This window comes from Cheilinus undulatus, linkage group 22, assembly GCF_018320785.1.
Source record: "Cheilinus undulatus linkage group 22, ASM1832078v1, whole genome shotgun sequence".
Taxonomy (NCBI): Eukaryota; Metazoa; Chordata; class Actinopteri; order Labriformes; family Labridae; genus Cheilinus; species Cheilinus undulatus.
The window spans coordinates 15,708,281-15,731,552 of NC_054886.1; the positions used below are offsets into that span (position 1 = coordinate 15,708,281).

Consider the following 23,272-nt stretch of genomic DNA (forward strand, 5'->3'; position numbering starts at 1 on the left):
TTGTGATACAAGCATGAAATTTGGTACAGTTATAGCCAAGGGCATTCTAAAGAAAACTGGATATGGAGGCATCCTAAATTTTCAATATGGTGCCCATGGCAGCCATTTTTCAAAATGGCCACCAATGATAACCGTTTTCTCATCAATTTTCTTATCAGGGAAGATAATAAAAGATGGAGAATTTAAAAAAAATGAAGAATAATTATTGTGACAGTAGTCATGTGTTGCAGACAATGTAATAGAGTGGATGTCAAAACACAGCCAGGGTACACTGGTGACACCACTGCTGTGAACTCAGCATGGGGTTCAGTGTCAGCTAAATACATTAGCCATTAACATCATTATTTCTGTAGTCACTATCAATCTACTCCTTTTAGTGATAGTTTAATGATGGTGTGTGATCAAAAACACTGATCTGAAATTCAACTCAAGATTCAAGTTTATATAAAACTTAGTGTAAAATGTAAATAGTTCTTTCAGTATAATTTTCTAATCAACAAAATATAGCAGGTAGCAACTTTTGTTTAAACTGTATAATTTTCAGGCTTAAAAAACAACAACCTCAAGCTCAATTTCCATTCCATCTTTTCAATTTCTAAACATAGCACAAAAGTAAGGAAATTTGTGTTTGGTAGATTATTTCTTTGTTGTAACAGTGCTTCTTGACAATAAATTTTATACCAATGGAAAGCCTGACTATTACCCTTTTAAATGGTGCCAAATTTGTAAGGATCATGCATTTGTGGGATGAGCAGCAGAGCTGAGTATATGGGTTGCACCCATAAAAAATGTGGCAAATCTTCTCTGCCAATGCCAGACAGCTTATTTTGCTGTTGCTATTGACTCTTGTTTGGTGTTTGGTGGATTGGATGATTAAAGTTTGAAGAAACAAGACATACTGGCAATTTAACAGTTTTTTCATTTAACAAACAGGAACCTCAGTAGCATGTGGAAGAACCATACACAGCCACAACAGCCTGGCTCCTCCTCCTCATGCTGGTCACCAGCCTGGTCACACACTGCTGTAGGATGGCATCCCATTCTTCAACCAGCGTTTGTCGCAAATGTGGTTGTGTTGGTCACTCTGGCATGAACAGCACGCCCAAGCTGATCCCACGAGTGTTCAATGGGGTTAAGGTCAGGACTGCTGGCAGGCCATTCCATCCTCTCCACTCCCAGATTCTGGAGGTAGTCTCTAATAAACCCTGCTCTGTGGGGGCGAGTATTATCATCTTGGAGGATAGAGTTCTTGCTGACGGGTGTGAAAACTGTATCCTTGGGGTGTCGTCTTCTTGGGACACCCGCTTTGCGGCCTGTCTCTGACATTAAGTTGCCCTATCGCATGGGCCCTATCCAGATCAGTCAAACGTAGCATGCCGATTCTTGAGGCAGACATTTACTGCTTCTACATCTTCCACATCATCTACTGACATCTACAATATTTAGGTGTACACCTTGATAATAAGTTGGACTGGTCTAAAAATGTAGACTTCATCTACAAAAAGGGGCAGAGCCGCCTCTTTTGCCTGAGAAGACTCCGATCAATAGACATCTGCAGTAAGATGCTGAAGATGTTTTATCAGTCTGTGGTGGCAAGTGTTCCGTTTTATGCTGTAGTCTGCTGGGGAGGCACTGTAAAACACAAGGATGCAAGGCGTCTGAACAAACTGGTGAAAAAAGCTGGCTCTGTGGTCAGAATCAAGCTGAACTCATTGGAGGATGAGGTGGAGAAATGCACAATGAAGAAGGTGGAGACCATTCTGAGGAACATGGATCATCCACTTCATATCTCCCTAATGACCAAAGAAACAACAGCGGTGGACGGCTCCTATCCCTGTGCTGCAGGACAGAAAGATTTAGAAAATCTCTCATACCATCAGCAATAAGACTATATAACTACCATAAACAGATGAGACTCCAGACAAATGAATTTCCCTTCAGGGATTAATAAAGTAATTGTATTATATTGTATTGTATTATTGTACTTACCACTGTAGCAGGGCCCCAGGCTCACTGGTGCTGCCAATCAGGACCTGTGGGTACCAGAAGCTCAAAACAAGAGTCAATAGCAACAGCAAAATAAGCTGTTTGCCATTGGCAGAGAAGATTTGCCACATTTTTTCATGGGTGCAGCCCACATACTCAGCTCTGCTGCTCGTCCCACAAATGCATGATCCTTACAAATGTGGCACCACTTCAAAGGGAAATAAACTGGTTTTCCATTGGTATAAGATTTATTGTCAAGAAGCACTGTTACAACAAAGAAATAATCTACCAAACACAAATTTCCTTACTTTTGTGCTATGTAAAAATAAAACAACCCCTGTTTAAGCCACACCCATTTCTGATGTAAGCCCCACCAATTTCTTACCCAACCTCCACCCTCTCCAATGGTATTTTAGACAAATTAAACTATTTAGATTCTTAATATGAAATATCCATTCCTGATAAGAAAATTGATAAGAAAATGGTGATCATTGGCGGCCATTTTGAAAAATGGCTGCCATGGGCGCCATGTCAAAAATTCAGGATGTCTCCATATCCACATCTTTTGGGAATGCCTTTGGCTATAGCTGTACCAAATTTCATGCTTGTATCACAAAATGAACAATTGTTTTGGAATTTCTGGTTAAGCTGCCCCACTTATACAGTATAATCTCTCCAGAGAGTTCTGCATCTGTCCCTGGGTCTCCTCCTAGTTGGATGTGCCCAGAAGACCACCACAGGGAGGTAATCAGGAGACATCCTGATAAGATGCCCAAACAATCTCAGCTGGCTCCTTTCGATGCACTGAAGCAGTGGCTCTTCTTCAAGATCCCTCCAGATGTCTGAGCTCCTCACCCTCTCTCTAAGGCTGAGCCCAGACCCCCCTCCCGAGACATCACATTTTGACCGCTTGTATAATCTAATTCTTTCAGTCATTACCCACATTTCATGACCATAGGTGAGGGTTGAAACACTGATCAACTGGTAAATTGAAGCTTTGCCTTCCGGCTCAGCTCCCTCTTCACCACAACAGCCTGATACAGCCCCTGCAACACTGCTGATGTAGCACCAATCTGCCTGCCAATCAGCCAATCAAGATCTGCAGAAGAATACATTCCACAGCCCATTACCGCCTGTCTCTCAATTTCACTTAAAGTTAACTACTGGCATGTTGTTTTCCTGCAGGCCGTGAACGACTCTCAGGGATTCTCAGTGTGAGCGCTGAGCAGGCCAGCAAATTCCAGGACAGTTTCCTCCAAACCTACAGAGAAGTCCAGACCTTCATCCAGAGGACCATCCAGCAGTGCCACAAACAAGGTGTGTGTGCAAATCACACTTGATATCTCCCATATGAAGAATAAACTCAAAGTTATCTGGAGTCTTAAAGCTGCTCAAGGGATAGATATTGGAGAAAATGCATCTGATACTGTAATAGAGTTTCCAAGAAATTACGTACAGTTTTTTTTATATAACATGGTCAGATCACAGCTTAATCTAGGGAATAGTGGGGTTAAAGTTAAGGATTTCAGAGGAGAAATGTCCATGCAAATTTACCAAAAAGATGGGTTTATGTCTGGATTAGGGCTTGCACTTTTTACATGCACTATGTATTTTGAATTTCGTACCCACACACTGTGACAATGTATGTGTGTTTAGCTGAGGAAGAAGAAGATGTGCTTGCATTGGCAGGAATGAGACAAACTGCTGTAGGTCAATACTTGAGGGGGGCGAGGTGGAGGAGCGGGGTGGGCTGGGCCGTGTGAGGGGGCTGACGGTTCAGATGGGACAATCTATTTATATTCCGCCTGAACTGCCAACACAGCACACCTGAGACTTCAACACACTCACATAAAATAGTGTAAAGTCTGCACTTTAACCCTCATTGCACACAGTACATGAGCCCAGCTTTGACAGGCAGAGACATGAGGTCAATCTGAGCCAAAACACTGAGGCCTATGTTTGGGTTAAGGCCTTATATTTATTGTGCATGTACCAAAGCAACTAATAAGTTAAGTATTGACCAATTAGAGCAAATCAAATCTGTGGAAAGCTTGAAAAAAGAGCCTCTTGTGTTAGAACTAAAAATGCTACTCTCTTAGGCTGTTTGTGCATGGACAAGTAGGTCTTTAGTAGCCTTATCTTACATAACAACCTTGTTTTTCTGGTAAACATGAATATTTAGGCTAGGACACATCTCTATTCACAAATTCAACACAAGAATGTTTAATCTGTGGGGTTTTTACCATTATGGGGCTTTTAATGCTTTTATTTGTAGTAATAGAGGATTAGGGAATGACTTGTGGGGATGGAGGCACAGGTTGGACTTGAACGCCTGCTGCTCAGTTGGAGGACTAAAGACTATGCATGGGACACAACCTAACTGCTAGGCCAATAGCACCCTAAGGGGGCCGAGGTTAAGTATGGGAAGTGTTTTGGTTTTTGTTTGTAGAGTGTTTGTAGTTAGCAGAATTACGTTATCACTTATCAGCAGGCTTTGGTGTATGAGAGCAAAATCAGGTCACTGCAATGTCATCCTTGCGCCCATTGGTGATAATTCCTAGACTGTTTTTTCATTCCTATAAGCAGATATTAGGGGTGTAGAGCACCTGTTTCATCACAAGAAGATATGGATTCTGTGGACAACAATCCAATACTTTCTGATATCACAAAATCTGCCTAAGGACAATTTTGATTTGATTTGATTCAGTATAGGAGCCTATAATAGATATCCGACCATTTTATGCACAAATTTCAGACAGTTAAAGTAAAAAAAAGTAGTTTCGGAAATTTAATTTCTGAAAGGTTTCTGTATTTAATTAGAACAAAAAGAAAGAAGTCCTCAAATTCACTACAGTTACAGTTCATTACTGCTACAAATGTTGGTTGTTATTACTTAAATTTGAGGGCCCCTGATTACCTTTAAATTAGGAACATAAAATGGACATCTGTGTTAAAACATGCTGATTTTATTGCAGCAAACATTTTAAACACCAAACATTTTTTATTTCCTTGTGTACTCTAATCTCTCTTTAATTCTGTTTAATCTCTTTAATTTTAGTTTTCTTTTTAATCAATTTGAAAGATAACAATAAGGCATCTGCACCTCTTTCAAGGCATAACTTGCAAAAATCTCAAATCTTAACACATTTGTTGAATTAACTTCTTGTAAAAAATAAACCCTTGTATGTATTTAAAAGTCACTGAAAGTCTGGAATTATTTTGAATATCTGAAAAGGAGGTGTGTCTAGATTTGTCAGGTGAATCAGGCCTAAAATTAGTGTTCAGAGGAATTAATGACTAGAAATAGGATGGACTGATGTCCGAGTTTTTGCAGGTGTGCTATTTGTTGTTTTAGCACATTAATGAAGTCGAAGAATAGCAGATCAGTGCTCGTCTCGACCGGTCTTGATGGAAAAATCCAGAGTCTGGCCAGTCCGAGACGGAGACAAGACTGAGTAAAAATGCTCTCGAGTCCGAGACAAAACCAAGACACTCAAAATGTGGTCTTGAGTACAGTCTCAAGACCAAGACTGTTCTCGAGTACTACAACACTACTTCATAATTTACACAGAGGCCTTTTAATGCACATTGATTTTAATAAATGAAGGAGTTAGAACAAAGTTTTATTCCAAGGAATGCTCAATGGCTACAAGCAGCCTCATAACAAAAGAGAAATATGGGATATAAAGAGAGCAGCTGTCCTTCTTAAACCACATCAAGTTTGGGCAACTCATATATTCATTAGAAATTTAAAGTGAGACATTGGACTTCAATCAGTGTTTTAAATGAGGCATGAAACAGCTAACTTTTCCCTCTCTGTTTATCGCTTTTATCGCTTCTCACTTTTTCCCCCTGCATAACAAGAGGGGTGAATTTTACTTCCTATTTCGTATGAGCACGTAATGAGGTAAATAGCACCTCTTTTGCAACTAATCCACGAAAGAAAAAATCAGAAGCCTTTGCTGTAAGTGGTTAAATGTTGGCTCCACCAGAATCCCCCAAAAAGTTCATCATCATTCCTAGAGGCGATATTATCATCAGACAATAGCTAAAGTGTTCCAAGATTGGGTCTCGGTAGCTGGTGTTTTTGTGCCAGCTTCATCATTGACACTGACCTGCTGACACACACAAACAGGTGCTGAATCACCTACAGTAACCTGTCACCCATGATGAGCCCAGCTAAAATTCATTGTTTCCCGTGTTTTGCCACCTCCCTAAGCATTTTAATGGTTTCATTACTCCAAAAAAAAGTCAGCCCACAGTTCACTTTGGAAGCCACCTCGCCCACAGAGGCAGAGTGATGGTTGCACCAAACCCTCTGCTTTAATTCAGCCCATCACTATGGTGATCCTATCCCTGGAGACAGTGCAGGGAGTGATACACCCAACTTGTCCTAGTCTCTCTGTCTTGCTGTCCTTCAGTCTGTCTCTTTCTTTTTGCTACTTTTCTGTTTCAGCTGTCTTTCTTTCTTTTTCTCTACGCCTTTATTTTCACATCTCTTCTTGTTCTCTACTATATTCCAAACCTCATTTGTAGCCAAGGATAAAATACTCCGTGGTTATCTGGGAGAAAATTTACAGTCTCTCACTAGATTTACTGGCAGTGACTCAGAGAGCAGAGATTAATTTGTGCCAGGGCTCCTTCGCCACTCTGCACTGAGCTCAGAGATGATTGGTATACGATACGGCGATATTTTGTTCAGAACTGCTGCGTGCTGGCAGGCTGAGCGGAGATGAGGTGAACAGTGCCGCCTCAGCTGCTGTCATATTTGTTGGAAATGTGTTGGAAAGGGCAAAATGAAGGTGAGGTCAGTATCACAGTGTGGGTGTTACAGCAGAGAGAGAAGAAAGAAAAAAAAGGTCTTTGGAGTACAGAAATGTAGCGCTGAATACAACAAAGATAAAGACAAAAAAGGAATATTTGGGGATTTTTATTTCATATGCTACAGTGAATTACATTTCCGAGTGGTTCACACTCTGTTTGACACTTGCTGTCTTTTATTTTGAAGTGGAATAAAGCCTCGACTCTGGGTAAGCCTGTCCTGTTGAGCACATTCCATCAAAGCCCTTGGGATGGCTGCTGCACCTTCATGTTTAGAGACTGACAGAGATGAAAAGGAAGAGAGATATTTCTCTGCCTTTTTGAGAAACAACAGGAGGAATCACAGGCATAAAAAACACATCCACATCTTCCAATGGCCACAAAAAACAAACAAGTGCTTGGATCTGCATCAACAGATACACTTCCTGCTGTGCTATCACTCACACCAAACACACCCTGGCTCTGAAAACAGTGTCAGATTGTCAATGCTCATATTTCTGGTGTTTCAAATTCAGACAGAGGAGCAGGCAAAGGCTTGTTATTAATGAAAAGGAGATTTGCTGTTCAGCTGTCACTTCAGCCTCTTATGCTCTGCCATGGGTAAAAGTATGTGTCAGCTCAAATGATGGGAGAAGCTTCAATTCAAACACTTCATATGCATACGGATGATGACAGAAGTTTTGCTATTAGACCCAAAAATATCACCCTAACAGCATTTATGAGATTTTGAATTCAGCCGAAGCGTATTTCTATGTGATTACTGCCAGTTCTAACTGATGGCACCCTGATCTGTGTTTTAAGTTTTGTCTTTCTGTTGTTTTGGACTGGGCGTGTGGCTGCTGCATGGCTGCTGTGTGACAGCTTCATTTTTATTTCAGCATGCATGTAAACAAGTCAGGGCTTTCAGACAGCAACATGTGAAGAATCTAGAGAATTAAAGGCTTGCCTGTTTTACCCCAAGTTGCATGTCTCTCAGTCAAAATTGGCAGTAAAGTGATTTAAAAATTTAGCCATGTTTACTGTTTTTATCAGATGTATTTGTGCACATTGGTAGAATAAGTCACAGGCAAGTGTAAAATTTGTGTTGATAATTTTTGTTCTCATTTACAGCAAAGACTACATGTTTTTTACACTGACTTGGGGTGTTTAGTGTTGACCAGTAGAATATGTTTTTGTCTTATCAGGCTGTTGTGGAGAGAATAATCCATATGGGATGTCATCTTGGTACAGTAATCTCTCAGTTAAAATATAAACTTGCTTGTCTGGTGCAAACCGCCATGAAAGTTGTAGGAATGAAAACCTTTCCTTGAAGTCCATGTATGAGCGGTCTGTTCCCAGGCAAACTTTGTCAGATCTGTCAATTCAGATTTTGAATTATGTGTCTTGAGGCTGTAGCTGGATTGTGCATAAATGTCATTGTGTTCTCTGTTCTCTTATCTTTATATTTTAACCTGTTGTTTTTCCTCATTGTTATTTATTTTTAGCATTTTTCTGTACTATTTCTATGAAAATTTTGTGCAATGTATTGATTATATGGTTTGATCTTTTATTGACATCTCCAATCTGCATACATGTGGATCATTGTTGCTAGTGTTGTAATTATCTTATAGATGTTATTATAATTCAATTAATTGTATACAGCATTAGGAGTCAGAGACAAACAGCCTAACAGTTAAAAACACTGTGATAAACATTGTGTTTTGTTCTAAGACCAGAAACTAAAAATAACAACTGATTGGAATATAGGCTTTCAGGGTCTTAAATATGTTTGGGTGTTTTTTAAAGGAATATTTTCTGACATTGTTGACACACAAAACCACAAAACGTCATCAGAGATGTTGATTTTCTTCCACTTCCTTTACTGCTGTAAGTGTTGTACCACTTTCTCCATGTCCCTGATCGTGAACAGAGCCTGAACTTGAAAGCTTTTTCCTTCACAGCGCTGTTTCATATTAGTCCAGTCAGTTACAAAACCCACATTCCAGTATGGTTCAAGGTTATACCTGTCCTTAGATGAACGCAAAATTTGTCCGGCACAACGTCAACAGCCTGTCTCTGTCATCGGGCCCCTGATCAAAGGTCACATTCCTGGTGAAAAGGTTACACGCATGTGCCATGGGTCAAAAGCAGAGGGTTTTTGTTTGTTTTCTGGCCTATTTCCTCTGCAGTTATGTGTGTGTGCATGATTACGTATGTGAGTGTATTTGTGTGTTCTAGGTAGCCAGTCATTCATGCCCTGTTCAGTTTTCCTCACAGTCAGGGATACAGCAGGGATTTAGCCCCAAAGCCTGCTCCATTGTACAGCTGGTGGAATGTACTGGTTCATTGTGTATCACTTTGTGTGTGTTTGGTGCATACCTGCATTTGATGCTGTGCAATTGTGTTCAATCACATCATTTTAACGCTTGTGTTACCTTCTACTGGTGTTTTGCTTGAGCTGTAAATTTCCTTTTTCTCATTTTACTGAAACCAAGGGGATCTAGGTTACACATCTTTGTTTTACAGTTAACCTGATGATCACCCACAATTTTGTGCTGACAGGCTACTTTAACTGAGACTGTTCCCTTCAAATAACTCTGTAGCTATGGTTTTTCTCAGCCTGTTGTTATGGATGACTCACTTGACTGAAAGGAGTGAGACGGATCATAAAAAGACGATTGTTTCCTTTTACAGACTGGCACTGCATGAAGTTACAGGCCAGGACCTGACTCATCCTCCAGACAGTTTATTTTCTCTGAAAGGTTTTTTAGAGGCTTGCTTGAATTTCTTTGCTTTGGTCAAACAACTTCTCTATGGACATGCTAATCCAGGAACTTGACTAATTTTACACATCCTTTAACAAGTGCACAAACTTCAGTAAACATTCAGAGCGTTCAGAAAGTATTCAGACCCCTTTCACTTTTGCCAGTTTTGTAATGTTGCAGCCAATCATTTAAATAGATTTTTTACCTGTCATTAATCTACAGCCTCACAGCTGCATATCAGACCAAAAACCAAGCCATGAGGTTAAAGGGATTGCCTGTAGAGCTCAGAGACAGGATTGTTGCAAGACACAGATCTGAGGAGGGCTACAAAAAAAAGTCTGCTGCACTGAAGGTTCCCAAGAGCACAGTTGCCTCCATGATTCTCAAATGGAAGAAGTTTGCCACAACCAGGACTCTTTAGAGAGCTGGTCGCCTGGCCAAACTGAGCAACTGTGGGAGAAGAGCCTTCGTCAGAGAGGTGACCAAGAACCTGTTGGTCACTCTGAGCTCCAGAGATCCTGCATAAAGAGCGGACAAAGTTCCAGAAGGACAACCATCACTGCAGCCCCCCACCAATCAGGGCTTTATGGCAGAGTGGCTAGATGGAAGCCTCTCAGTGCAAAACACATGCAAGCCCCCCTTGGAGTGTGTTTCACACATCCATCTGGAAAACCTTCAATACAAAGCATTTGGGAAAGGACAGAGGATTTGAAAACTCAGAGTGTGATTGGATGAACATTCTGTCTGTCACATTCTTACGGGCCAATCAGAGCAACAAAACACATGACGTAGCTGTGACTGAGGTGCACATGCGCAGCTACCGAGGAATAACGCGAACCATGGCGACTATAGACATGTCAGTATACAACTTTTGTTGTTTTTGAAAAGAAAACAACTCACTGCTGTTCTTTGTTCTTCTTTTAACAAAGAAATGTCATCAAGTTCTGACAAAACTGGCGCTTTAGCAGCATCCACGCTAATCTCTTCTGCCATAATTGTACTGTAATTGTTGCTGCTTGCTTACGTCACAACTCCGCTGCACCTGAGAGTACTGCCCCTCGTCGCTGATTGGTCCTGACACTTTCTACCTTGGCCCAAAATGTACAGATGGGAGCTTTGCAAGATGGATTCGCCAGTGAGAAACAGGGAAACAGGCGTATCCATCTGCTTTGCAAGGTTAGAGACATCCTCAATGAAACACTTTTCTGCAGTGCTTTGGACCTCAGACTGGGTGGATGTACCCCCCACCCCTCACACCACCCCAAGCCCAGAGCCAAGACAACACAGGAGTGGCTTATTTCAATTTTCTAGATCCACTTACTATCAAACCCCCACACTATAAGATGTCCCTCCTCCACTGTGCTGATATACATCCGGGTGTTAGAGCATTACAGCTCAGGTCAGACAAAACATTTAACCAGCACTGCAGACCTAAGCTAATAAATTTATGCCTAATTTGTTTAACCAACAAGTAATTCTGGACTTTTGAGGCTAACACTTCAACTTTAGAACTCCTCTGATTTTGCAAGGATTTCTATATTTGCCTTTACTTCAGTCTCTTATTGCAAAAATTCCACTAAACGTCAAATATCTTGTCTTATCCTCTTTGTTTAGGTTATGTTCTCTCCATCATGGGTCGTAGACGCACCCTTCCAAACATAAACTCCACTGACTGGGGGAACCGCATGCAGGCTGAGAGGCAGGCTGTCAACTTTGTGGTCCAAGGTAGGATGACTGAGAACTGCTATTCCTAAGCACATGCAGTGATTTCCAGTACAGAATCATGCCTGTTTTCAGCCAGTGCCACCTGAGGGCCTGAACATCACGAGCATCCAATGTTGACCGTCGGCCTTGTCCCTTGTGCACAGAGATTTCTCCAGATTCTCTGAATCTTTGATGATATCATGTAATGTAGATGGTGGGGTATTTAAAAGTCTTCACAAATTTAAGTGATGAATATTTTTTCAAAATTATTCCACAAGTTTTAGACACATTTTTTTTCACTGATTTGTGACCCTCTGTCTATTTTTACTTCTTAATGATTCCGCCTCTCTAAAATGCTCATTTTATATCCTTTTTACAGTCATGAACGAAAATGTTGGCACCCCTGGAATTTTTCCAGAAAATACATCATTTCTCCCAGAAATTGTTGCAATCAACAAATGTTTTGGTATACATGTGTTTATTGCCTTTATGTGCATTGGAACAACACAAAAAAATCAGAAGGAAAAAGACAAAATTGACATAATTTTACACAAAACTCATAAAGTGGGCCAGACAAAATTGTTGGCACCCAACTTAATATTTGGTTGCACACCCTTGGGAAATAATAACTGAAACCAGTCGCTTCCTATAACCATCAACAAGCTTCTTACACCTCTCAACTGGAATTTTGGACCACTCTTCTTTTGCAAACTGCTCCAGATCTCTCAGATTTGAAGGGTTCCTTCTTGCAACAGCAGTTTTGAGATCTCTCCATAGGTGTTCAATGGGATTTAGATCTGGACTCATTGCTGGCCACTTCAGAACTCTCCAGTGCTTTGTCTCCAACCATTTCTTATTGCTTTTTGAAGTAAGTTTGGGGTCATTGTCCTGCTGAAACACCCATGACCTCTGACGCAGACCCAACTTTCTGACACTAGGCCCTACATTGCAGCCCAAAATTATTTGATAGTCTCCAGATGTCATGAATCCTTGCAGTCAAGGCACCCAGTGCCAGAGGCAGCAAAACAACCCCAAAACATCCTTGAACCTCCACCATGTTTGACTGTAGGTACTGTGTTCTTTTCTTTGTAGGTCTCATTCCATTTTCTGTAAACAGTGGAATGACGTGCTTTTCCAAAAAGCTCTACCTTAGTCTCATCTGTCCACAAAATGTTCGCCCAGAAGGATTGAGGCTTACTCAGGTACATTTTTGCAAACTCCAGTCTGGCTTTTTTATGTCTCTTTGTCAGCAGTGGGGTTCTCCTCGGTCTCCTGCCATAGCGCTTCATCTCATTCAGATTACGACGTATGGTTTGAGCTGACACTTTTGCACCCTGAGTCTGCAGGACAGCCTGAATTTGTGTGGAAGTTGACTGAGGATGTTTATCCACCATTCTAACAATCCTGCGTTGCATTCTTTTGTCAATTTTTCTCTTTCGTCTACGTCCAGGGAGATTAGCCACAGTGCCATGGGTTATAAACTTCTTGATTATATTATTCACAGTGGACAAAGGAATTTCTAGATCTCTGGAGATGGTCTTGTAACCTTGGCATTGTTCATATTTTTCCACAATTTTGCTTCTAAAGTCCTCAGACAGTTCTTGGCTCTTCTTTCTCTTCTCCATGCTTGGTGTGACACACACAGGCACACAACACAAAGGTTGAGTCAACTTTTAGACATTCTAACTGGCTTCAGGTGTGATTTCTAGATTGCCAGCACCTGTTACTTGGCACAGGTGAGCTTAAATGAGCATCACATGCTGGAAATAAAATGATTTACCCACAGTTTTAAAAGGGTGCCAACAATTTTTTCCGGCCCATTTATTTGAGTTTTGTGTAAAATTATTTAAATTTTGGCTTTTTTCTTCGATTTTTTTCCTATTGCTCTAATGCACATAAAGGCAATAAACATGAGTATGCAAAAAACATTTGTAACTGCAACAATTTCTGGGAGAAGTGGTGTATTTTCTGGAAAAATTCCAGGGGTGCCAACATTTCAGTCATGACTGTATATACTGACATGTTGCCAGCAAACCTAATTAGCTGTAAAATGCTCGTCCTGCAGATTTTTATGGGTACCACTTACTATTACAGGCTTTTGTTGCCCTGTCCCTACTTTTTTGTCATGTGTTGCTGCCATTAAATTTAAAATGAGCCAATATTTTTCATGAAATGATAAAGTGTCTCAGTTTCGATACCTGATAAAATATGGGTTCATGAGATTTGCAAATCATTGCATTCTGCTTTAATTTACAATTTACAAAGTGCCCCGACTTTTTTGGAATTGGAGTTGTAGGTAGATGGGTCTTTAATCATCACTGAATAAAAGAGTTCCACAAAAGCTAGTTGTTTTCTTGATTTTCTGTCAAATATTCCCACAAAAATCAATATTGTATGAGCCTCGAAGCCCCTTATCAGTGCGGCTGTGCTAATGATTCCTCCTGAGGTTATTCCTCTGCAATATTTTTTTCAGACAGTCAAATATGATTTGTTTTACTGTGTCTGTGTGCAGGTTCTGCTGCTGATCTCTGCAAGATGGCCATGATAAGAATTTTCAACCTGGTCTCCTCGTCCAGTTCTCTCTGTGCCAGGTACAACCAACAAAAACACCACACCCCTGACTAAAGAGGCTCATATTACCAGTCATTGTTCCTGGATCATCACTTACTCTTGTCATGCAGTTTAAATAGCAAAATGCACACTGGCTCCTCTACATGTTGTGTTCTCTGAATCTATACAGAAATCATAGTCAAGTGCATTTTAAATCAATAAAAACATTAAAACTCAAATCACAGCCAGGTAAATTCACTTGGAGTTGCATTTGTAAAGTTGAAAAGTTTGTTTCGGCTGATGCTGTCATGGTGACGTGTTGATGAAAATCAGTCCAGTGCCTCATCATTAGTTATTGTATTATAAACTAAAGTGTGAATTGAATTGTGTTTGGAGTATTGCATGTTTGTGATTGTGTGTGACTGTAGGCTGCTCGCCCAGCTCCACGATGAGCTTCTGTTTGAGGTGAAGGATGCACAGGTGGAAGAGTTCGCAGGTAAATTTTCTTCGTCTTTGCTTGAGATTTCTCTCACAAATGAAAACATGCTTTAGTAGATTTATATAACAGTCCTGCAGTTGAAAGAATGCTTCTTCTTTTAAGCATTACTGAATCAGACTATCAGAAGTCTGGCTGTTTTAACATAAAATGGTCAAAATCCCTCCAGTCGATGCAAAACCCTTTTCTTACTCCATTCATTCTTCTTTGTGCAGCTCTGGTAAAAAGCACCATGGAGTCCCTTCAGCATATTGACCAACTTGGAGTCCATCTTAAGGTGAGTTGAATGAAATCTGACACCATGACCTAAAATGGAAATAGCTATTTTAAGTTTTACCTTTAACATTTTTATTTGCCCTTTTCTATTTCAGTGTTTGACATTATATTTTATTATTTTAAGTACTAAGACATTATTCTTTCTGACTTATTGATCCAACTCAATATATCCTGTAGCTACAAACTAATTATGAATTGAAAATGGCCACTTTTTTTTTTTTATTAATTGCAAATATTTGAAGCCAAATTACACAACTTTATATTTCCTCCATTTTCATTTCATTGCTTTCTCTCTTGATGTGTAAAGTTGAATGACTCTTGACTGTTGTCATGTACAACAGAAAAAAATAAATCTGTTTTCATCAATTTATTGCCTAGACTATGATGTTTTTTACAAACCCCTATTCTAAAACCATCGTGCATGTAGCATGCCACAGAATCAAGCACTGCCATAATTGAGAGAGGTCAAAGGTCATGGGCATCTAATGTTGTTGTCGGCTTTGCCTTTAAAAATGTTGCAGGCACAAAATCAGGACATGTTTTTATTTCCAGAAAGTGATATTTGAACATTAAACATCTTGTCTTTTGTTGTATTTAATTGAATATGGGCTGAAAAAGATTTGCAAATCACTGAACATCCCAACTTTTCTGAAGTCATGATTTCTAAAATTTGCATATTTTTATTTGCCCTTTTTTCTCTTCTGAAAATGTAGTACATTCCTGTAAGTTTTTATATTCCAGCTTTTGTCTTTGGTAAAGTAGATTAATGCATTGTCTTGGATACTTAAAGTGTATTTAAAAATACAGAATACTCCTTTTCCTCTTTCTGTTGGATAAACAAAAATCTGAGCAGGTCCCTGTTTGTGGTGTCTACACCTTTACCAACATCATTTTCTTATGTGTGCTCCCCAGGTTCCCCTGAAGGTGGCGGTCTCCAGTGGCAAGTCTTGGGGATCCATGTCTGAGCTCAACATCCCTCCAACATCTTCCTCTCCTTCTCTCTGACTCCCTCCTCCTCCCTCCCTTCATTTTTCCTCCCTTTGTCGTCCCTCTCTGTTGAACGTACTCTCCTTTTCTGCGCCGAGGCTTCTCTCTGTCGCTCGCTGCTCAGTCAGTGTGCTCTCATCCTTCTTTTTTTCCATTTCTCTCATCACATAGTCTCTCAATCTCGCTCTCCCTTCCCTCGTCCTGCATCCATATTGCTATGGAAACCAGGCAGTATCTGGGGGCAACGGCAGGAGCCACAGACTGGATCGCACCAGTTTCTTTTTCTCTCTCTCTTTCCATCCTGCAAAATGAAAAAACTCCCTGTCCTCCTCCTCCGTTCAGTTTTCACACTCTCTTGTTAAGACTGTTCTGTCTGCCTTTTTTAAGGTGAAGCTTAATATTCAGTTTTTAATGGGTTTCAAAAAAGAAGGCACGGTTCAGCAGCTGAAGAGATGAAATGCACTGTTTTTTTGTGTTGAAATTTTCCTTTTCTCTGTCTTTTGTTTCGCCAAAGAGCCTTTTTTTTTTTTTTTGCAAATGCTTGTTACAGGTTCACATTTGATACATCCAGTGACCTTTCCTGCAGGCAGTATTTAATGCTCACTTGGCGCTAATCCTTAATTAAATATCATTACATTTGAGAGCATTTTTAAGCTACTGTTCTGCATAAGTCTTGATTTTAACAAACGTTACAAATCCTGTTTAATGGCAGAATTGAAGGGGAAAATGAGCAATAAAGACTTGAAAGAGTGGGCGTAACTGATAAAGATTGTGTTATTTTAATGGCATAAAACCATGATATTTTTAGGGTCATTCGTTTGAACAACCTTCATCTTTTGGTTCCTTTAAATTGGTTAAAGGCAGATGATCTAATTTTGCTCAGCCACAAACATTCAGCCTTGCTTTATCCACTCACTCGCTCCAGCCCACTCCCCCCTTTGTCTTGCTCATGCCTCTCTCACTCACACACACACATTCCATGAATGCTCGTACACACAAATCAGTCACCAGCTTCCAGGCACACTGACCGAGTTTCTGTCTCTGGCAGTAGCATCCAGACTCTTCTATCCCCTTTTATTTCATCCTCAATTAAGACCCTTAAATTCTGCAAAACAAGTCTAGTCTGTGACATTTTTAACAAAGCCTAACCCCCATTACCTATTGGAAATGTCACCTCCTGTTGCCTGCTAATTACCGTAGCTGTCCCTTGTTAAGAAAGCGTAAAGGTGGCATGGGGGGATACTGAGTTTATCCACTATACAGTTCTGTCTTGTCGTGTCTCTAGTTTCTTTTTTCAGCCCTTCTCACTGCCTGTTGAACCCGCTGACAGCACTGTGAGCTCATGTAGGAGCAGCTTTTCTCACCGAGTCAGTACGAGCATTTCAGAGCCGCAGCAATGGACAGTGTTATGGAAATCTCCCTCCTCTATTCTCTCATTGTTCGGTGGTTTAGGGGTGCACGGCCACCCCCCCACCAATCCTCCGCTTTGAGAGGGGAGCGTGAGACTGGTATGTGAAAACTCTAGAGGGTTCTCTGCAGTTTTGGAGGAGTGTTTCTAAGCGAGAATGGAGGTAAATAAAATACTAGTGAATCTGTTTTTAAGTGCTTTTCTAACATCTTTCTGATCCGCTATGAAAATCACACCACCTTACTTAAGTCCTTTGAGCATGCAGAAGGATTTGTTAAAAAGACATCTGATTGTCTAATTCAAGACATCAGCAGCTCCTTTTGCAAGCATGTAAAGGCTTTGGTGTGGACTTTACCACACTGAATGAGTCAGCATTTTAAAGACTTTATGGGCCTCTCCCAGAGATCACAGTGAAAGTGGTGTCGTGAAACCTTCCAAAGCCAATGGATCAGCCAGATACTATGCCGTTTATCAGGCGGATCTATCCTGCAAAGATGCTTCAAGGTGAAACACCTGTTAGAGAATGACCTGATCAATCAGTTTCATTTTAGGCACAGGTGTGGTTTAGTTTTACTGCAAGCCTGTAAACAATGGCAGCTGGTGAAGATATTAGGCCTCATCCACACAGAGGCGAACTCAAGAGTATATGCAAAAGTTTTTTTGTCTTATCGGCGTTTCATCCACATGGAACTGGCGTTTTGGGTGACGGTAAACAATACTTTTTGAAAATGGGTCCCAGAGTGCACAACAACTACTACCGTTTCGTCTCTGTGTGGACGGCCAACCACATCTTTCTTGAAACGGTTATGTCACACATAGTGTAGCTCTCTTAAGACGCCTGCACGTGTCCGGCCAAAACAACAATGGCAGATTACAGGATTGCGTTTATGCTGCAGAATCTACTGAGCTTGTTATGGTTTTTACAGCAAAATCTGATGGTTCTTTACCAACACCGTGAAACGCACACACCATATTTTCTTAAATCCAATGCAGAGAACAACCAGAAGGGCAACTAGAAGAAAGGTTGTGTCAGTTTTCTGTGATCTTCTTCTCTCTTTTGGTGCTTTTCCATGGCAGTGTTACAGCGCCACGTACAGGCTTGACATATGCACTACAGCATTTTCAGTTGTTTTCAGTGGTTCCGTGATTACGTGGATATTTCCTGAAACGATTCTGTCTTTACGGAAAACTTGTTAAAAACGAAACAGCAATATATCGTTTTCGTCTCTGTGTGGATGGGGCCTTAGTGTAGACCACAGTGAAGGCTTTTCCTCAAAAGATGGTTCTGCTGACCGGCTCCAGCATGAGTTTAATTCAGCAAGTGGCTCCACTAATAGTGAACAACAATAATGGCTGCCTGTCATGCTTGTGTTGTGATGCTTACTCATTGGGGTGATGCATACCTATTATGTCACGTTTTGTTGCCCTGATTGGCCTGTAATGAATGTGACAGACAACACCTTTATCCAATCTTCCTCAAAAATCTTTGAAAGGTTCTGCTCTTTCTCAAACACCATGTATGGGGTGTTGCCCAGATTGATACAAAAATATCTCATTTCATAGATAAGTGAAACCGTCCATCATGTGTGTCAGGTTGACATGATGCAAAGTACAGGACCACAAATTCTTGGGTATGTATCTCTTGAGTTTAGCTTTTGGGGTTTTGTCTTGATTTGACTTTACAGATGAAAAGAGACAAGACAAAGAGTGTAGATTACAAGGTTGTAATAGTGTGGACTTTTCATTTGTTTTACTTTTATTTGGTTCAAACTGCTGGTTTGTTAGTTTTGTTTAGCTTTTATTTTGTGTAAAATGTTTAGTTTGGTTTTAAGTTATTTTAATGTTGGTTTTAGTTTCATTTAGTAATATGGGCAAGATCCCAAAGGGCCAGAAAAAGATTTTTTAAATATATAGGTGTATCCAAAAACAATTACAATATCACGAAAAAGTTGTTCGTTTTTTTTCATTGATTTAATTCAAAAAGTTAAACTTCTATATATACTAGATTCATCTTACAAAGTGAAATATTTCAAGTCTTTTTTTGTTTTAATTGTGATGATTACAACATACAATTAATGGAAATCTAAAATCCACTATCTCAAAATATTAGAATATTGTGGAAAAGTCCAATTTGCAAAGGTTTCTTGATTGTTCATTCTGGTTCAGTACACACAACCACAATCATGGGGAAGACTGCTGATATTTCTCTATAACAGTGGTTCTCAACTGGTGGGTTGGGACCCAAAAGTGGGTTGCAGGGGTGTTTTCAGTCGATCGCAAACTGGTTTCAGGAAAAACAAAAGGCAAAATATCTCTGATACTGAGGCCCTAGGCAGACATCTATTCATATACTTTATTTTGCAGGAAAATAAGTAAATTCTGATTGTTTTCTTGAGATTTTAATAGTTTCAAGAAAGTTGGTTTTCATATGATAATTTGTATATGTCTTGTTACCTTAAAAAAAAACAACCAAAATGTGTTATAATTGTAAAACATAGTGAAATGTTTGTATGTGTGTCCTCCCATAGTTCAGCCTTTTGTTGTGTTCCTTCCAAGGTCCAAATTTCAGCATTTTTTTGTTGAATTAATTTAATAAAAATCAGAAAGTTGGGTCCCTAATTCACATACAGTAGATGGTGGGTCCAATGGCTGGACCAGTTGAGAACCACTGCTCTAGAAGACGATCAGTGACACCCTCCGTGAGAAGGGTAAGCAACAGAAGGTCACTGCTGAAAGGGAAGGTTTTTCTCAGAGTACTGTATCAAAGCACATTCATGGAAAGTTGACTGGAAGAGAAAAGTGTTGGAAGAAAAGTTACCCATGCAACAGGTATGAGTGCAACCACTGGAGAACTGTAAAACAAGCAGATTCAGGAACTGGGTCTACTAGGGATTTTATGTCTCATTTTTCTGTCTTGTAACTGTGCTAATGACATTTTTAGCACCAAATTTCCTTCTGTTTTATCGTAACAGTCAAATTTATCACGCATTGAAAATCTCTGTAAACAATAGCAGTTTCTTATTATAGCTACATAATCAATCTTTATACTGATGATCTAGTTTACTTCTTTAGCTCATGTGGAGGTATCAGCTGTGTTTCATTTCCTGCTTAAATCTTTTCACAAGAGCTTTAAGTGAGTTTTGTCTAAACTGTTATAACCTGTGTCTTTCACAGGCACCCATGCCTGAGGGTCCCTCTGAAGACTGCTGTTGTCAAGGGCAACAGCATGAGCTTCCCTGTGCTGCCATGGCGACTGTGAGACGTGTATGTAGACCCTGTGGGACACATCAACACGGCTGACACATATGCTTTAATATTATTTATCTCACATTATTCCCACTGTGTGTCTCCCTTTCCTTCTTTCACTCTTTGATGAAAAAAAAAAACATCATACTGATGCGACATATAAAAGCTTGATGCATCATCATTTTTTAATCGATACAGTATATGTACAGCCATGTTTCAATCATCGCCATAATGCAGAGAAATGCCATCTTTACATCTATACAGTGTTCCAGTTGTCAGTATAAAAAAAAGGTTAATAATCACAATAATGATAATATTCCCCAGTGTGGTAAAACAGCAGGCTTTCAAAGGAACAGCAGAAAGGGAACTGAAAGCTAACGGACCCCAGATAGAAACCAGGTTGTCACTGCAGGCTCACTGAGGTCGAGCAGAGTGGTTGTACCAACAGCTTCAAACCTAGGACATGCCTTTTTTTTCTTCTTATTCTCTCTCTCTCTCTCTCTCTGGATTTATTTGCTAAATCGCCACACCAAGCTTCACCTTTTCACTTTACAAGAAAACTATCTCTTTGTTTTGTTCTGTAACCCAGGCACTTTTTACTCTGACTTGTCTCGAAACTAGAATTTAAAATTTTGATATACAAGTAAAAATGAGAAGATGTTAATATCTGCTTCAATACCACAGGAATTGAAATGCCAGTCTTAGGCGCCCAAATTGAGCCTTTTCTCATACATGGAAAAAATGTGCCACTGGCCCTTTAAGGCATTTTGTATTGAACTGTGAATCAAACAAACCAAAAACTGTTGTTTCATTTTAAATTTTGTTTGTTTGTTTGTTTTTGTTTTGTTTTTTTTTTACTAGAAATGTCCATTTCCATGTTTTTAAATGACAGAACACTGGTTATTTAACATCCCTTTTTTATATGTGTGACCTGCTGCAGGTGTTGTAAAAAAAAAAGAGAATGTTATGTATCAAGTGTTTCATGCCTTTTTTGATCACAACACAAAAATGAATTTTTTCAGTTCTTCTGAAGAGAAACTTTTTTTTCAGTTTGCCTTCAGTTATTGGCTATTTAAAACAAGGGTTGGTGTAGTTAAGAGCCAACTGAGTGTTAATTTAAAATGAGAAATCTTGCCAATTACCATTATGTTATGTTTTTGACACTGTGGAGGAGAGTGTGAATTTGATGTAGTTTTTCAACGTTCTGTCACTTTCAACGCTTTCCCCTATTAACATAATAGCGGTTGTATCATTTTAAAATACATGGTATTGAAAAAGTATCACAAATTTTGTCAACCTTGCTCAGAATCATGAGGCCTAAACTTTCGAATCCCTAACCATAAACGAACAATTCCCCCTCAAGTGCCCCCTGTTTCCCAAATTCCCTCAATTACATTTTAACTCCCTCCCCCCTGAAATCCATCCATCTCCTCCATCAATCTCTCCTTCCTTTCCTCCACCGTGGCTGACTGGTTGACCCGTCTGCCTCTCCACAGTGCGTCTGCATATCACTCCCCTGCTGTGCTTTGTGTGGGTCGGTATCGTAGCAACAGACAACAGCCAGGACAGGCCTCCAGGGCAGAGAGAGCCTCCCTTTGCGTAGCAGCAGCTTTCTGTTAGATAGATAGCTCCACTCTAACAGAGCTGCTGCTGCTGCCATCTTCAAGGCTCTCTCTGACGACGTGAGAGTTCAAGCAGACAGGTGGCGCGAAAGATGGCGTGCACTGTAGCCTCTGAAAGCAGCAGCTGCTAGTCAGTATGGGATTGTCATGAGGTAATACAGATGAAGACACCTGCATTACTGTAGAATCTCTTCATTAGTGCTTGTAATATCTTTAAAATATAACTTTATATATTTTAAATCCTGTTACAAAAGGAGTAAAAATGACCCCCAGATGCTATTTACAGTAAAATATACTTTACAACTTTACAGAGATTCAAAAAGAGACTTTGAATCTCGCTTGTAAGAAAAGTCAACATGGTTAAGAGTTGCAATACTGGCAGCTGCAGCATGTTTTTGAATTTGTCGATCAGAGTAGTGGTTGTGAAGTTGCAGTGCGTGTCTCAGTGAGTTTGACAGGAAGTCTTTGTGGCTAGATAAAAGCCCAAGAGTTAACAGCAGATTTGGCTTTCAGAGTGCGGCTACACCACCGTGTTTTTTAGACCTGTCTGCTAGAACTGTTCACTCTTTAGCATCCATCACCCCTGTCTTGTTTCCTATTGATATCTGTACAAATATGCAGAGGTACACTTGTTTACTTCAACTTTAAAAAAGCACATCCTTCACACCTTTTTGTAAAGAAAAATACAAAAAAACTAACATTTTACAATCAAACACCCTTCAGGCTTGGATATCATGAGTTGCAATGCCAATACTGTGATCACTGGCACTAATAGGTACAGTTTAAGGGATTTAACATCAATGCAGCATTTCTTTTGTAAAATAATCACTGATAGTGTGTTATATTTGGGGCTTTTCCTCGGTTTTTGTGATTATTGCTTAATTAGATGGCACGTGGGCAGGATTTTTGTTGAATAATACCAAGAAAGTACAGGATTGTGTTGAATAAAAAACAGCCACATAAGGGATAAAAATGCAGCAATTACTGTCACCTTTGGCAAATTTTCCCCTCCAAAAACAGCCATGGGTTTTAGTGCTAATTAAACATTATGTTTTGTATATACGCCTACAATACATACAATCCATAATACAGGAGAAAGAGAAACTTTAATCCATATTCTTCATAGGAAATGTAAAAAAATCAAAACTATCTGTACCGTAATAGCAAAACAAGACACAGTTGTGCTACAAGTGCTTATGTGTTCTTGGCACCTGTGGCCTCAGTCCAAAGTGAGTCCTTCTGTATTTCGCCACAGCAGAGCAAAGTCCTCACCAGAGGTAGAGAGAGAGAGGGAGTCCATGCTTTGGAGCTCTGTGGCCGCAGACCTCCTCCTCCTCCTCCTCCCACCCTTTACAGCCCCCGCTTTTAACTGCCAATGTGACACATTCCTCCCTCACCCCTCGCCCTCCTCGTTAGGTGGAACATTCCAGAC

At 40.0% G+C, this 23,272-nt stretch overlaps 1 protein-coding gene across 1 annotated transcript in view; it reads left to right on the forward strand.

Moving 5' to 3' along the window:
• poln (polymerase (DNA directed) nu) overlaps positions 1 to 15,582 on the forward strand; it is a 91,564-nt gene extending 75,982 nt beyond the window's left edge. Inside the window, exons 19-24 of the mRNA XM_041780131.1 lie at positions 3,172 to 3,303; positions 11,166 to 11,276; positions 13,768 to 13,846; positions 14,234 to 14,301; positions 14,517 to 14,578; positions 15,490 to 15,582. Coding sequence (XP_041636065.1) covers positions 3,172 to 3,303; positions 11,166 to 11,276; positions 13,768 to 13,846; positions 14,234 to 14,301; positions 14,517 to 14,578; positions 15,490 to 15,582 — 545 coding nt within the window. The remainder of the gene's footprint in view (positions 1 to 3,171; positions 3,304 to 11,165; positions 11,277 to 13,767; positions 13,847 to 14,233; positions 14,302 to 14,516; positions 14,579 to 15,489) is intronic.
• Positions 15,583 to 23,272: the final 7,690 nt, after the last annotated feature.